The sequence below is a fragment of the Protopterus annectens genome, chromosome 12.part0 (assembly GCF_019279795.1).
Source record: "Protopterus annectens isolate FY-2018-M chromosome 12.part0, PAN1.0, whole genome shotgun sequence".
NCBI lineage: Eukaryota > Metazoa > Chordata > Ceratodontiformes > Protopteridae > Protopterus > Protopterus annectens.
The window spans coordinates 415663982-415680124 of record NC_056746.1 but is presented as its reverse complement, the minus strand read 5'-3'; the positions used below and the strand labels follow the sequence as shown (position 1 = coordinate 415680124).

General features: G+C 37.8%; 1 protein-coding gene across 1 annotated transcript in view; it reads right to left on the bottom strand.

The window, feature by feature from the left end:
- Window positions 1–301: 301 nt before the first annotated feature.
- The window catches only part of GPR146 (G protein-coupled receptor 146), a 78399-nt gene continuing 62557 nt past the window's right edge, over window positions 302–16143 (bottom strand). Inside the window, exon 2 of the mRNA XM_044089530.1 lies at window positions 302–2036. Coding sequence (XP_043945465.1) covers window positions 993–1994 — 1002 coding nt within the window. The 5' untranslated portion in view covers window positions 1995–2036 and the 3' untranslated portion in view covers window positions 302–992. The remainder of the gene's footprint in view (window positions 2037–16143) is intronic.

Sequence of the window (16143 nt, the reverse complement as noted above, 5' to 3'; positions counted from 1 at the left end):
GGCCTGTCATCACATTATTAAAAGACATTAATGAATATTATTGACATGGTCACAAATATTGATACCATTTGTACATCTGGAACAAATGTTGATGAAATTGGTAATATTAGGACCTTAATTTTTTCACTTAGTCTAGTGATAAAATGTTTTAAAATATTCACAGAAGTAATATAAAAACATAGACAACCGTATTATCTACTTCATAAGACAGTGAAACTCACAGTATTTACACATATATATATATATATATATATATATATATATATATATATATGTGTGTGTGTATATATATATATATATATATATATATATATATATATTTGTATAATAGCTGTCCTTAGCTTTTATTAGGTACTTCATTAATAGACTCTTCTCATTTTGTAAACTTTGCAAATGAATACAGTCATGGATTGCAAGTCACTGCTGGTCTTTACACACTGTTACAGATTGCCAGCAGTAAACGCAGTGCTCATGTGCCAAGGGACTAGATAGTGTAGCTAAAAGTATAGAATGTCAATATCATTACCTACACTTGCCTATGACTAAGTTAACAACCAATACCACAAGTCAATCACTAGAACTATTCAAACCATATGTTCAAATTCATATTGTGGTGTTTCAGAGCAACTGGGATTTTGTTGAGGCATCTAATTTTTTTTACTGAGAAGCAGTTCAGAAAACAAAAAAAAAACACTTATCAAAGCTGAACAGAACTGCAGTAATTCTACTTAGTTATGTCACACTAAACTAAACAGAACTTTCCACTCAGCGGTAGCAACCACTGTGGACAGTTATCAAGTCTCATAAATATCCATGGTCATTGTCATAAAAATAGCATCTACCTTCAGAAAAGGCACCCTGTAAAATACAACTGCTACTGACAATTTGCAGGTTCTGCTAGAGTGTTGCTTTGCATAATTTCAGCCCAGACTGCTGCCACCGAAGTCAGGAGCTAACAGACTTGTTTTGCTGTTGGTACAGTGTGTAGAATTTTAGGTTACAACTTGCTGCACGACCGTACGTTCATGTGAACAACCTTGATTTCCACAGTGCAGTTTTTTGAGCAACCTTCTGAGTTTGTATGGGAAGTTTTTATTCATATATCTGTACAATAAAGGTATAACAAAGCTACTAGAGAAGGCCAAGAATTTAGACAGTCCTTTGAGAAAAAAAAATATTTTGCTGTAGTATCCTCCTGTTAACTTTCCTTGTATTGCTGAAACTATGTGCACAAGAAGAGTCATGTAATAAGGAGTCCAGAGAATAAACTGGGTGCAGACAGTTGCAATCAGCAGTTTGTGTACAGAAGGATCTAACCTGCCAGTGTCTTGGTCAAGTGGTGTGGACTCCTTTTTAATTCTCAGAATCAGTACAAAAGCATAAAATATGGCTAAAGCTGGTACTACATAGCCAATAAATACCATGATGCCATCTGCAGCCTCTTTATTTTGTATCTTGGAGCATTCTAAAATTTTGTTGGAGACGTGATTACAGACATAAAAGAGAAGAGATGAAAAACTTGTAAGAATAGCTCCGCCCCATATGAATCCACAAACATGTTTTGTATTGTAAACACTAGACATATACGTTCTTGGTAAAGCACGCTCAATGTAATAGTCCAGACTCAGCAGAGTGGCGGAGTACATTGTAACTAGAGATGAGATATTGATTAAAATTAGTAATGTTATGTAAATTTCTTTGTTAACATTCCAAATGGTCCATGTTGTATTTTCAGGTCCTAAAAGATACAGAGGTGCCACCATGTTAATTATAAGTCCTGCAATGGCCATATTGACAAAGTAAACATCAGGCATTGTCATCGATGCTTTGTTGTAAATGTTAACAAGGACCAGCAGAATGTTGTAACAAAGGCCAGTAGGGAGACATATAATGAGGTAGACAAAGGCTAAGACTGAAAGAACCAGATGAAAGTCATGACAGAGTTGCTGGTCCACAGTTTTCTCTGTATCATTTAATGAAACACAGCTCCACATAGTGCTTCTTTTTTCAGTCTGCAATACTGATCTTCACATTAGCTGTAGAAAAGAAAAGAAGTAGATTAACAGAAGGGTTATGAATACAAAAAAATATTGCTGTAAACTTAAACTGTGCTAGTATTTTTTTTTTATTAAGAGCAGAAATTGTATAATTTATAGGCAGGCATGAAAAAAACAAATCCCTGTTGTAGTTATTTGAGGTGACAAGGTAAAGAAGTATAACTAAGCCTTTGAGTTCATCTCAAAATAAGACAAAATCCCTGTCCTTACTGTGCACTGTTCCTTAAGCACTATTATTGATTGTAAAGTAATGCACCCCACTTCTGATTGTCGTAAAACATAAAATAAAAATGATGGCATAATGTAAAAGAAAATATAAATATGTTCAAGTGCAAACGTCTCTCCAGCCCAGCTACTTTACCTGAGATGGACTTAACACACTTCTTTGTAAAGACTTACTTATTTATTTTACATTTGTTAACTGGGTTTGTCTGGCTGAGCTTTTGGCTCATTTTCAGCAGAGACCCGGGGAGAAAAGCTCCTCAGGACTAGAAAACAATTTATTAAATTTTAGTAACACAGTAGTAATAATCAGCTATAGGATCTCACAAGCAGAGACCCGGAGAGAAAAAAAGCTCCTCAGGCAATTCAATTATACACAGTATTAACAATTGGCAGACAAGTATGTGAGTTGTTACAAACAAGGTTTTAAACAATTAGAAGAAAATGTGACTAGTTACAATATTATTTAAGCTGCTTAAAGCAAAATGAGTTAATAGTTAGGCAGATGCTTATTTAAAGTGGGTAGGATTAAAAATTAACTGATCAGTGTATGGGTATTTCAAACTTTGAGCCTCCTAGGAGACCATAGACTTGTCTGCCAACATCTACTTGAAAATTAAAAAAAAAAGTTACCAAACTAATTATCCACTGCATGTTTTAATATCTCAAGAATATCAGCCCTTCTAATTCATAGGGGCATTATTTTCCAAAGTCCTCCGTCCCTCCCATGAAAGGCCCTTCTTCTTAAAACAGTTGTATAACATTTTATACCAACAAATAAACCACAATTCTTAGTACAGAAGGAATTGGCTTAAACTCAATTCCTAATGTAAAAAGAAACATTTATGAATTAATGTAAGTTCACCCTGAATTAAATTAAGTACAGCTTGTCGAGAACAAGGACGTCTCCACCAAGCTGTTTATATAATTCAAATGTTTTATGCTCCTAATCTGCTTGGTGAAATATCTCTGAATCCTTTGTAATATTAAGTGACTGATTTTGATTGTAAACACATACCTTTATACAATAATCAGCATAGGGCATGGTTAATACCTGATACTGTAGAAGAACTGTTTCATCTCTACTGGTAATGCAGTACAATATATCCTTTATGGCTGAATAACGTTTTCTAGTTATCAAAAGTAGATAAGCTTCATAGTTAAGCACACTGATAACAGTAACCCTCACATACCTGATCTTTAATTTGATTCCAGTGATGATGATATTCATAGCATACAGGTAACATGATTGGTACTTCCATAATGCATATTTTCTTTTTAACATTGAAGTTCACTGCTTTGCTATTTAACCACAAAAACAATTTGCCTGCAAAACCTGAATTCTAGCTTGATCAATAGTTGATGTCATGACTGACCCTATTTTAGAATGGTCAGCAAACTTGATGACCCACATGCCCCCCTCCACTGGAAAATCAGACTTGAAAAAACTGTAACATGTCCCAACACCGACCGTAACTAACAACTCCTGAGAGATGGCATCTTCAACTGTACCTGTAAAGGTTCTGTTTTACAGACAGTTACTAATCCATCCTATAATATACCTGTTAATGTTGATGATGTGCATTACTTTACTAATCACAATACAAGGGACAGAATCAAGTGGTTTGGACAAATCTAAGTACAAAACAACATCTACTGGTAAGGGCATGTCTGCAGCTTCCCATACATTCTGACAAAAATGTATCCAGATTGCCATACAAGATGTTCTGTCCCTAAACCCGTGTTGAAAACTGAAGAACCCAATGAAAAAAATTTTCAGTAATGTATGTTAAACTAATGGGGTAGAAATTATCCACTTTGTTGTTTGTACCATCCTTATAAACAGAAACAACTGCTGTTTTCCATTGTTGTGGCATATAACAAATGCAAAGTGTGCTCAGAAAAAGACAAATGATGCAGGGAACCAAAACATCTAAAACATTTGATTAAAAAAAAATGTCAGTTCAGATTATCAGGTCCAGCTGCTGCTGCTGGGTTAACTACTATTAATGCTACTTGAACTATATTGTTTGAAGTAGTTGGGCATGAATCAAAATATTCACAGACATCAGTTTTGTCGAAGGGTGACAAAGCAAAGAACAACTGTATGAATAGGGTTAGTAATATGGTTTGTTTTGGTAATAAAAATATCATCTTTAACCAGATTAACATAATTGTCTTGTTCATCCTTGTAAATCCTCAGGTGTTTAAAGAGAGCCTTTTTGTTGTCTGCAGTATGGTAGGCAAGATTTAAGTCAAAAGTTTTTCCTAGAATTCCTTACTGAAGTGCCTAAAGCTAGATCTAATTCATTGATAATTAGTCATATTCTATACTGTTGCTGACCTCTTATGTAACAGCCATAATCCTTTCCTTTCTTTAGATGAGTTAGTCCAGTTTCAAAGTCCAACATGCATTTTTCTCTTTCATTGTCTACCCGTCTTTATAAAGGGTAAATGTGTATTGATACCAAAAATCAGAAATGGACTTGTTCTTCATTGCCCCATACCAGTCTCAGCTAATGAATTTTCTAGTGATTGAAACATAGTCTGCTTGATAAAATGTAAATTTAAGAACACAAACAAAAGAAGTTTCCTTAAAGAGAAACTTACTGACCCCCCCCCCCCCAATAAGCAACAAATGACTGGTGCCTGTCAGCTCTGGCTCAGTAACTAACCGCTTCCTTATCTTTAATACATACAGCATCCAATATTTTATCCTTTCCATTTGGTTTGTCATCTCTTTGTAATTAACCCATTCCCTTACTTATGTCATGTAGTCAATACCATTGTTTCCCAGGGCCATTTCCCTCTTTCAATTTGAAGAGCATTTAAGTCACCTACTACCATATCTTGACCTTGCTGAAAGCCAAGGAGGCAGAAAAAAATATTAGGTAGCCTATAAAATAAATCCACCCTGCATTTTGCTTTTTTCATACCAATGTTCACTCCAGTAATTTCTGTATCCTTTCATGTGAAGAGAGTAGTTGATGGAAGACAGTTTTCTGCATAAACTGACACACCTCCTCTTTTATTATTTCATCCAGTGTTTACTGATATCCCTAAATCCCTCAAGTGCAAGTGTTTCATTAAACCAAGGTTCAGTCAAAAAAATATTACATTTTCATGTTATATTTTTCTCCCAAGAATCTATCTTCAAAGTCACTCCTAGCATGACATAATAGAAATTTTAATAAAGAGAGATGCTTAAATTTGACTTCAGTCTTCACATTTTTTTTCCCTAAAATGGTGAAACAGCTTAATTAACTTTGAGTTTGTCCACCTCTTCCCCATAGCAACTTAAATGCAATTTGTCCTGGTCAAATATAGTAGGTCTGAGACTCGTGTTTTCCCAAAAAAGTTAATTCAGTAATTGACTTACTTAAAGTTTCTTAATCAAATTAGTAAACTGTGAACCTTCTTGAAAAGTTCATGATTGTGACTAGGAACAGAAAGTACTTGCACAAAACTAAAAGAATGTTTTTTTTTTTTGAGAGAGATTATACTGTTGATATAGTTATAAAACTAGACTTAACTATATCACCAAAAACACTATATCTTACCTTGTAGACCTTTTAAATAAATTCACTAGTGCATTCTTCATGTCTCTGATATAACTACCACTAAGGCATGAATTGATATTTTTTATCTATATCTTGTCTAGGGGGTAAGTTATTTAAGCTTCTAAGCACATAATCCCCTATAATCAGTATTTGCAGGTCACTCAACTGTAAATGATCAGAATCTAAACATTCAGAATGCAGAGAGGAGCCAGGAACAACACTGAACTCCTGTAATAAGGATGATTCTGTGTTAATCTTTGAACCACCTATGGCTCTCCTTCTCCATTTCCTTACCCTTTGCTGACTACGCTTCTATGCAAGTCTTATCTCCATCACTCACTTATTTCCAGCAAGAGGATCATCTATTCCTAAACCATTTTTCTAGTAATAATTATTGTAACTGTCAGTGGTTGGATTTGTTTCCACATCCACTTCTCATATTTTTCTTAACTATATTTATAGGGAAAGATGGCTAGAAGTCACAGTCTGACAGGTATTATCAGTGTGAGTTGGCAAACTCTTATCCAGATAACTAAAACATTTTGCACATACTGTTTTCTCATCAAAACTGTCCCCAGTCATTTTACATTGAGAGCAAAATTTTAAAGACTCTGTCCAGAAGATCAGAGAGTTAGTACTTCTCCATTTCCACCTTTACATAAAATAAGAAAAAAAATCTGTCAGAAGGAGTGATTTAAGCAAAATAAATTCACAGAATTATGACCTTGTCAATTATGTTAATGCAAAGCACAGTGTGAACTAAATACATTTGAAAGCTATGTTTTCATATGCCTATTCTCGTACCCACATAGTCACAGTTACTCCTACTAAGCGCCACTCAGTAAAGGCTGGATTTATGTGAAGCCCTGCAGGAGAGGCATGTCCCTTTCTACCTCCTGACAATGTGAGAAAAAAATTAAAGAAATTAGTATTCATCTTCCTGAACTTTCCCTAACAGTGAGCGGGGATTAAATGAGTCTGCTATTCAGTCCACTAACTCTCTTCCTCCCACTATAGCTGTCCTGTCACTAAATAAAAATTATTAAAAATTAAATAAAAGAAGCACTTGGTTTATTAAAAAAATAACACATGGGGAAGTTTGTATCAGACGAAAACTGTTCTTAATACAGATAAGTTTTTATATATGATGCAGTCATGATGTTGGCACCTAAGACTGAAGTCTTAACCTCTATTGATTTTAACAGAAGTGGATAACCATTTATCATTCTGGTGCACTGATTTTAAAGAATTGTTGCTGATGGGATACTAGTTGTGAAGACTGGTGAAGGCTGCCAGCCTAGCCAGACAGAATTTTGTAGATAATTCTGTCATTTGTAAATATTGATGTAAGCCACAGGCTTGTTCTCTTAAATGTGGAAAGACTGCATTAGATATTGAACTGCAAAAATGTAACAACAGTGCACTCTGCTGTAAGAAAGCTAAGTCAAGTACTTTATGACTGTATTTGATGTCAAAATTCGGAGCCGATATGTCTAGAGGGAGGCATCCTGCCTATTGTTTTAAGACCAGAGTTAATGGCTAGAATTTGCATGTATAAATGTCCTTTATTGCTCTGGTTTCTGACCAGGTGTAAATAATGTAAATGTAGTTTCTGTTAGCCTGGGAACACCAGAGAAGTGTGAAGAATGATGTCATGTGAAGCAGCTCTGTGTTATCAGTTTAAAGAGAGAATCAGAGAGCTCTGAGCATTTTGTCTTGAGAAAATCCAACATCACCAGCATTGCTTTGCTCTAAATGTATGTTATTTAGAACTGTGTTTTCTCTTAGAAATTAGGAAGAGTAGACTGAGTGTTTTTCTGTGTTGATGTCAGAACTTTTCTATGGTACTATTTTAAGTATTTCTCTGTGATCTCTGAACTCTTGACTAGCACTGTGTAGTAAGAAGTATTGTTTTGTGTTTTTATTAATTATTAAATATTCTTAAACCTTTCAACTGTGGCTGTTTTGTGTAGAGATAATTTAAGTTCTAAGGGTACATTGCATGTATATAGTGATGCTGTACCAAATCACTCCAAATAAGCCTTGACAGTTCTTAGGTCACACTTACCAATTGGATAATAATATTGCACAGTAATAATTGGACACCCTTTTAAGGGCCTTTGAGTAGCTGATAAATATTAGTGGATGGTGGCAGCTGGTACTACTTTTTAGACTGGGTAGAAAAGGGGTATAGCTGGAGAACCTGTGCCAGGCTTCCCCAGGAGTGTCTGTGTGGTTGTATAAACTCTTATCTCAAAGTGTGTGTGTGTGTGTGTGTGTGTGTGTGTGTGTGTGTGTGTGTGTGTGTGTGTGTGTGTGTGTGTCAGCTACTTGGGCAGGGACACAAAGCACTGGTTGTACAGAGAGGGTGCTGGAGGTTTTAGCTTGCCCACTAGGTTGAGATCTGTACCCTATAGCTGTGCCAGTGGGGAATCTTATTGGGACCTGGAGAGAAATGGAGAAACCAGCCCCAGACTGACTGACTGATCTCTGTGAGCTCTTAAGGTAAATTTTACTTTACTGTGTGTGTATTTATTATCCTTTCCCTATACGGATGCCCCTCACTGGTGTTAATGGTGAGGATTGAGGCTCCTTGATTGGTGGGTCAGTGCACGGGCATCACACTAGTGTTGTTTTATTCCAGTTGAAGTATTAATTTTAATCTAGTAAATCTACGAGAAGTGTAGTTTCTGTATGGTGTGCGACTTTTACTGCAGCCTCTCAGAGTGGAGATCGGTACTTGTAGCATGCTGCTTTGTATGGGGTCTTAGAATCTTCTCTTTATAAAAAAAAAATAATGCTTGGACTCTTAAAGTCCTTATGTATGAGGAAGCCCAAGGCAAAATGAGGTACTGAACATATGTTTCACTTCTGCTTATTAGAGATAAGGAATAGTACCACTAATTGCAATACCTGAGAAATGCCATGCACCCAGGATTACTGCAGCACAGGTTAAAGCTGCATCGTCCAAAGCTAAGAATACAGCTTCCATGGGACCAACAGTATTCCTGGATGTGTTCTACATGAACTGCAAAGGGAACTGGCACCACATCTGTGTGCCCTGTTCAATCACATCCTCACCTCAGCCTTTGTCCCTACCAAATGGCACACTGCTACAGTCATCCCTCTCCATAAAGGGGGAGTGACTACAGACCATGGGTATTATTGCCTCATTAGCCTGACGAGTCTGATATGTAAAGCAATTGAGCTTTACATCATGGACCTTATTAACAAGGATATAGGGAGTCTCCAAACTCTAGATCCCATGCACTTTGGTTTTTTGAAAGAGAGATCATGCCTGCTCAACCTGGTTGACTTCTTTGTGTCAGTCATCAGAGCTGTGGATGAGGGCAAGGCAGTTCATACAGCCTACCTTGATCTGGCCAAGGCATTTGATACCAATCCCCACTCAGGAATTATTGATAAACTCACCAAACTAGGCATCAACCCCTATATCACTAGGTGTGTTGCAAATTGGCTCACAGATAGAACCCACACTGTGAAAATAGCGGACTCCAAGTCAGACTGCCGACCAGTTATGAGTGGAGTCCCACAAGGATCGATCCTGGGTCCTCTCCTGTTTGGCACCTACTTCTTAGAAGTCCAGACCAATGCGCAGGGACTCTGACCAAGTTTGCAGACAACTGCAAGCTGGGGAGCCATTATTAACTCCCCAAGTGATGTAGACATCCTACAGAAAGGCCTCACTGAGACCAGTGACTGGTGTCAAAACCATGGCCTTAAGCTTAATGCCAAAAAAATGGGTTGTCATCCACTGTGGGAAAAACTCAAGTTTCCACTAATTAACACATTGATGGGAGCCCACTGAACACTGAAGGTGTTATAAGAGATCTGGGGACACAGGTTGACAGCAACCTCTCCTTCGACCACCACATTGCTACTGTGGTCAGAAAGTCCTTCTATGTGGCACATCTCATTACCAAGAGTTTTGCATCCAGGAAGAAAGAGGTCATCATCTCTCTCTACTCTTCCCTCATAAGGTCAGTCATCAAGTATAATGCCCCATTTGGCATATACCTCACTAGACACATGCAACAGCTGGAAAGGCCACAAAAGTACCTCACGAAGAGGATCCTAGTCCTTAAACACGTCATACACAGACAGACTCAAAAAACTCCAGCTATTCTCTGTCTCATATCATCTACTAAGAGGCGATCTCTGCTTGACTTACAAAGCCATGTCTAACCCAGCTCTGTTAAAAATGCTTCATCTAAAGAAATCCCAATCCCTCCACACCACACACTCCAGAGACCTCAACCTGATTACCACAATCAACAGAACATACTGGAGGGACAGGTTCATAGCCCAGAGACAACCCATGTTCTGGAATAGACTTCCCATACATGTCAAGCAGAGCACCGCACTGGCCCTCTTCAAGACAAATTTTGATGAATCGATGAGAAATAGTTCACCCCAGGGATCACTCCAGTGAGTCTACTTGATAGAGGCACTAGGAACTAACGTCGGGTGGCACTTCTATGGGCTAGGCTTGTAAAGGCAACAGGGCCATTAGCCTAGCACACCTATGAATCTATGAAAAGACCAAGAAGTAAATGTAAATGTGGAGAGTGGGATGGTGCAAAGTGACATTCGCATACTAAGGAGTGATGAGGCATGAGTTTCAAGAGTTTTCACCTCCTGTATTTAGAGAGGTACCACATATTTTTTGAAGGCCTTAAAGTAAATTATGTGGGAAGAGCACTGGAGTATAGGGTAGCTATGATGGTGCCTTTAAACAATGAGGGCAACGGAAGGAAGGAACTGGGCAATTTTACATTGGTCAATTATTACTTCTGTTGGATGAAAAGCAGTGAAAAAATGTCTATAGGTTAGTCTCTCCATAATAGTAATGCAGTTGGTCAAGCAGACAGACAACAGCATGGTCATAATGTCACACAATAATGGCATTGTCAGTCCAGATTGATATAGTTCAATGACTGGTTCACTGCTGAGCTAGACAAAAAGAACAAATATAATTGGTCTGTGTTAATGCCTCTGACTGCATACCATAGAGGACATGTGGGAATGATTAGACCCATGTCTGTAAGGTAGATAAGTAATTGAATGGCAGCAAACCTATGAGGGTGATTCAGAGGAATTTATATATTTCCTTTGTAAATCGTGTAGGCGTAGTTTTGACATTTTTGGACATCTCATGTGATGCCAGTAGCTAGTGAGAAACTACAGGATCACTGTTTGGTCTCATGCTGTTGATTTTTTTTCAGTATTTAGTAGTAATAGCTGGTTGGGGGGGGGGGGGTTGGCAGAAGCCAGCCTTCGGCAAGACTTCATAAAGCTATTATGCTGAACAAATAGATGACAGCTAGAACATCATATATAAAACTGCTAAGTTATTTATTTTTTCTGTTGTTTTTTGCCTCCGTGCTTTCTGACTGAAAAGCCTTCCCTCCAATTGGACACAGTTCATTCAATCCTTTATCTGGAGATTTGTCCTGAGGTCAGGGAGACAGCTGTCTAGAGGTGGCTGTCTTTTCAGGCAGTCAAGAGGGTGCTTTATGCCTTCATGGCATCCCAGTAGTGAAGTTGTTTTTAATAAACTAATGCCACCCTTGGACAAGGGATAGGCAGTCCACATCATAGAAAAGGCCAGAATGTCCTCCAGATTCCAGTGCATGCTTTGGCACACCTGCTTTCAAGGATATTATATGCAGGTAGCTTTGTGAGTCTAGCACCTGTCTAACAGGCTATGCATTTGCACTGTCGCATCTCCTCTCTGAGACTGTGTTAGTGCTCAACTAGCACTGCTCCAACTTCCCTGCCAGAGTGGGAATACCCACTCTTCCCTGCCATCTTTCCATCGCCTTAGTTTCTAACTGAACTCTAGTTACCGGAAGATGTAATTAGATCTTTACTTTTCTGTACAAGTGAAGTTGTTAAAACTACTAAATTATTCACTTTAAATTAGATCCATAAGCAGATTGTGTGCATGTGTGTGTGTGCACGTGCGCGCAAGTGCATGCATGCGTGCACATGTGTGTGTACATGCGTGTCTGGGTGTAGGAAAGCTAGAAAAGCCTTAAGAGGAGAATGTCATGGAGTAATTATGACACACATACTCCATTATGCAGTAAATGGACCTGCCTAATCATTGTAATAGAAGGAAAAATGTCTTAATTTTTGTTTAGTTTTCCTTCCCTTGTTAGAACACAGTCACATTGCACTGAAGTGATACTTTTATGACAGTTCATGTCTGGCGGCAGTGACTTTATAATTGCAGGCATTCTGTTTGCCACACTACAAAATACTAGATTTTGCAAAGTCATTTCTGGATTATTGGAGCAGTGCTCAGTTTTCTGGATAGTCTCAAAAAAATAAATAATAAAATAAAAAATTCAAAATAATTAAAGTAGGTGGCAGATCTACAAAGCAGAGCAAGTAAATTTATTTTATGAGTAAGTAGTTACGTGATGAGGTTGTGTACTCAAAGAAATCAAATATCTATCTTTCTTTTACAGTAAAAACCATGGGAAAAGCTGCAGGTGGAGTAGTGTGTGCAGTTTTGGAAGCCTCACCAAACTAAAACAAACGTATTACACTTAATTTCATTTGCTGTAGGATGGTCAATCAATAAAAAAAAACTGTGTTTGGTACCCATAAAAACGGACTAGGGTAAATGAAAAATTGGTCATTACTGCTTCTGTTAGGGTTCAAATAGAACCTGTCAAGACCTACAAGTATCTGGATATGTGGCTAGATACTTCATTAACTTAGTCTTTGACCAGAAGCAAAACTTTTTCAGAGACTGTGACTTTATAGAAATATCTTGCACCAAAACAGCTGTTCTCCATTCTGGGGAAGCCGAAGAAGCTCTGGCTAATGGGAAGATGCTTCCCACAATTTTTTCAGGGTTGCCTAAACTGATAGGCAAGTGGTAGACTTCTCAGAATGAAATCTTTTGTTTCATGGTGGATTGGACACACTAAAAGTACCCCTAGGAGTGAGTGTGAATTACAGCGTGAGGGCTAGCCACCTGACGGTGTAAACCTTGGCTCGAGAAGACTGTCACTGTTGTAGTGATACCCTGACCCCATGTGCAAAAATGGGGAAAGGGGTTGAGGATGGACTGGTCCTCCATTTAGAGAACACCACTGCCTCACTTTGTTTAAAGCCAAATGCTTAACTGAATTTTTGTACAGCTAAACCTCTCATTAGCAAATTATTACTTAAACTGGAGTACTGTAAATCACTGCCCAGAATCATGATCTTAGAAATGGATGTGTGCTTGGAATTTGATTGCATAACACCCGGACACCCCAGAAACAAAATTAGTTGATCAGAACTGCATTATTTGGTGTAAAAATGCATTTGGGTGAAAAACTCTAAAGAACCTACTTTTTTTTTTTTTTTGCATTGCAGCAAGCTGTGTGTACCCCCACATGGGAAACTTTGCCCTCCCTATAGCTCTTATGCTACCTCCATGCTTGTGTAACAGGAGAGAACACGCAAAGACCACTAACATTCACAACTTTTTGCAGTGTATTACCCACATAATGCAATAACAGGTAATAGAAAATACAGAAGTAGTTGTACTTTGGCATATCATAGACATAAAAATATGGACAACAGTAAAGTACAGCTGTCACTTTCATCAAATGACATTTAAGAAAAAAATCCAGCACTGCAAAAAACTATAATTCGGATTTATGGACAGCACAAAAAAATCCTTTGATTTAGCAGTCTTCGATTGCTCCCACTAAAAACACCTGTCAAAGCACTGAGATCCTACTCCAACACAGAGAAGAACCTTGACACTCTCTTACAGGCACTTCATGGCAGCTTCAAGATTTAATCAGTATTAGGATTGTGTTCTTGGCATGGCCTCTTTATTGAAAGCTGATCACTTTTACATCCCAGCTTCACTAAAGTATTAATAGTTCCTTAACAATTAATATGTGTGCAAATGTATGGACATATTAATCAAAATTAGTGTTCTAATATATGTGTATTTTAAATTTCCTTTTATTGGTGGTACAAATGGGGTATGTGAATATTGGAGCAAGAATGGATCAGTAGTGTATTCTGTGTATACGTTTTGGTGAGGCAATGGCATTATGAAGCTTTTTACTTATGCCATCAAATCTTTCACCCAATATCACAATAAGGTGATTTTTCTGACATTTTATTCTGCATTTTCTACCCCATCATGCACTGGCTGAAGCACAGTGATGCAGTTTCCGTCTACTGGTTTCCGTGATTCACATTCTTTATAATTTCTTTCATAAAAATATATTTTTTCACTGCTAATTTCATGAAGGATTCACTTAACCTTTATCCCCATGATTTGAATTCAGGGAATAGTATGCGTAACTCAGCCATTAAAGTCTATGGATACATCCCACCCTTATTCTATGGCAGTTACATCAGTTAGGAATGCAACAAATTTATTCGGGCCATGATGTAGTAGAAAGTTTGTGAAATATTTTATTAAAAAGCAGCTTACGTCAATAAAAAAATGACAAATTTGGAAATATATTGTCACTTAACTCACTAGGTACCTTGATGCACACAAACTATCAGAAAATACTTTAAGGTTATTTGTTTCTTTTCATTTCATGTAATACATTTAAAACTGAAAAAGGGTCACTGTGTGAGTTCATCTACCTGAAAATTAAAATAAAGTAAGTGCAGCAAGCTGGTGAGGAATTTGCACCGAATGAGGTCCATTAAGCTGTCTGGAGGAATGGATTGGGAGTGCTGAAGTTTTAAGAAACCATGAAGGTACTTGGCATATACACTCAGGAGGAAGGAATGAGGTAATCTTGTATGTAGTATCATCATGGGTCAGGTGATGTGAAATTAAGAAAGTGCAGAGGAAGAAAAGCAAGGCATATGTCTTGGATAGAATTTGGACCATTGTTTAACTACTTTTTTTCCTTGGGAAAGTCATGGCAACAAGATCATCGTGGTGGTCTTAGACATGTTGGAAAAAAGGAGTGGAAAATGGATAGGGCCGCCTTTAAAATTCAGTGAGACGTATGTCTCATTGGTGTACCTTTATCTTCATCTTCGTAATAGATTTGCTAGCAGTCATGCCTTAATGGATTACACCAGAATCTTTGGCTTGTTTAATCCAGTAAGCTTGCTTTCCACAAACTTCAAAAGTTTTATTAATGTATTATTATCAAGGCATAAGTGTACATCTGTTTAGCCAGCCTGCTGTATTGTCCTTAATCTGTTTTTTTTATCCTCTGGTACATTATCTAAAGTGTTATGAATTACACACATTTTAACTGTTACAAAACTTCCTGTACAGCAGAAAGAAGTCAGCATTCTGTTTAAGCACCACAGCATAATATTTTCTATAGTGCACAATTATAAACTTCTTTTTTCCCCACTACTAAGTTCTTTTCATTACTACTCCTAGTTTTATTATTTCATAGGATCATAGCAGGTTATTACGCTAATGGCCCTGGGGCCCTTACAAGCCTAGCCAAGAGTTTATCCCCAAAAAGAAACCTCAGTCAGCACTGAGGGACACAGGTGGAACCCCTGGAAGAGATTTGTGGTTTCCCATCCACTCATCAAGGTTGCACTTTAACAGGGTCAGCGAGGTGCTCTGTTTAACGTGTATGGGAAGTCTATCCAGAGATGAGGCAGCCTTGGGGAGACAAACCTGTCTCTCCAGCAGGTTTTGTTGATGTTGCATATTAGACTCAGGCCTTTTGAGCAGATAGTGCGTGAGGAGTTAGACTTACAGATATGGAGCATTTCTAGTAGGGCAGGGTCTGAGATTGCCTTGTAGGCGAGACACAGATCACCCCTGAGCAATCTGTCTGATATGGAGTAGAGTGATAGTGATTTGAGCCTGTCTTCATAGGACAGGTGTTGGACGCCATGAATTCTCTTTGTGAGGTATTTCAGTGGCCTTTCCAGTTGATGCAGATGTTTGTAGAGGTACATCCCAAATGGGGCGTTATACTTAATTATTGGTCTAATGAGGGAGGAGTATAGAGATGTAATAGCCTCCTTTTTTTCTGGATTCAGTCCCTTTACTTATGAAATGAACCAAATAAAAGACTTTTCCGACCATTGCTGTGCTTACATGATGGTTGAATGTGAGGTTGTCATCACCCTGAGTGCCCAGGTCCCTCACCACTAGTTGTGTGCTTAGGGGGTTGCCGTCGATGTGGTAATTGGTAGGGGTTGTGTTTTTGCCAAATGGTATGATGATACATTTTTTTGCATTACAAAATTTATTATGTATTTGATCTCTTGTTACAGACTGTGTCACACATTTTATGATGGAATGTTGAGCTATTCTC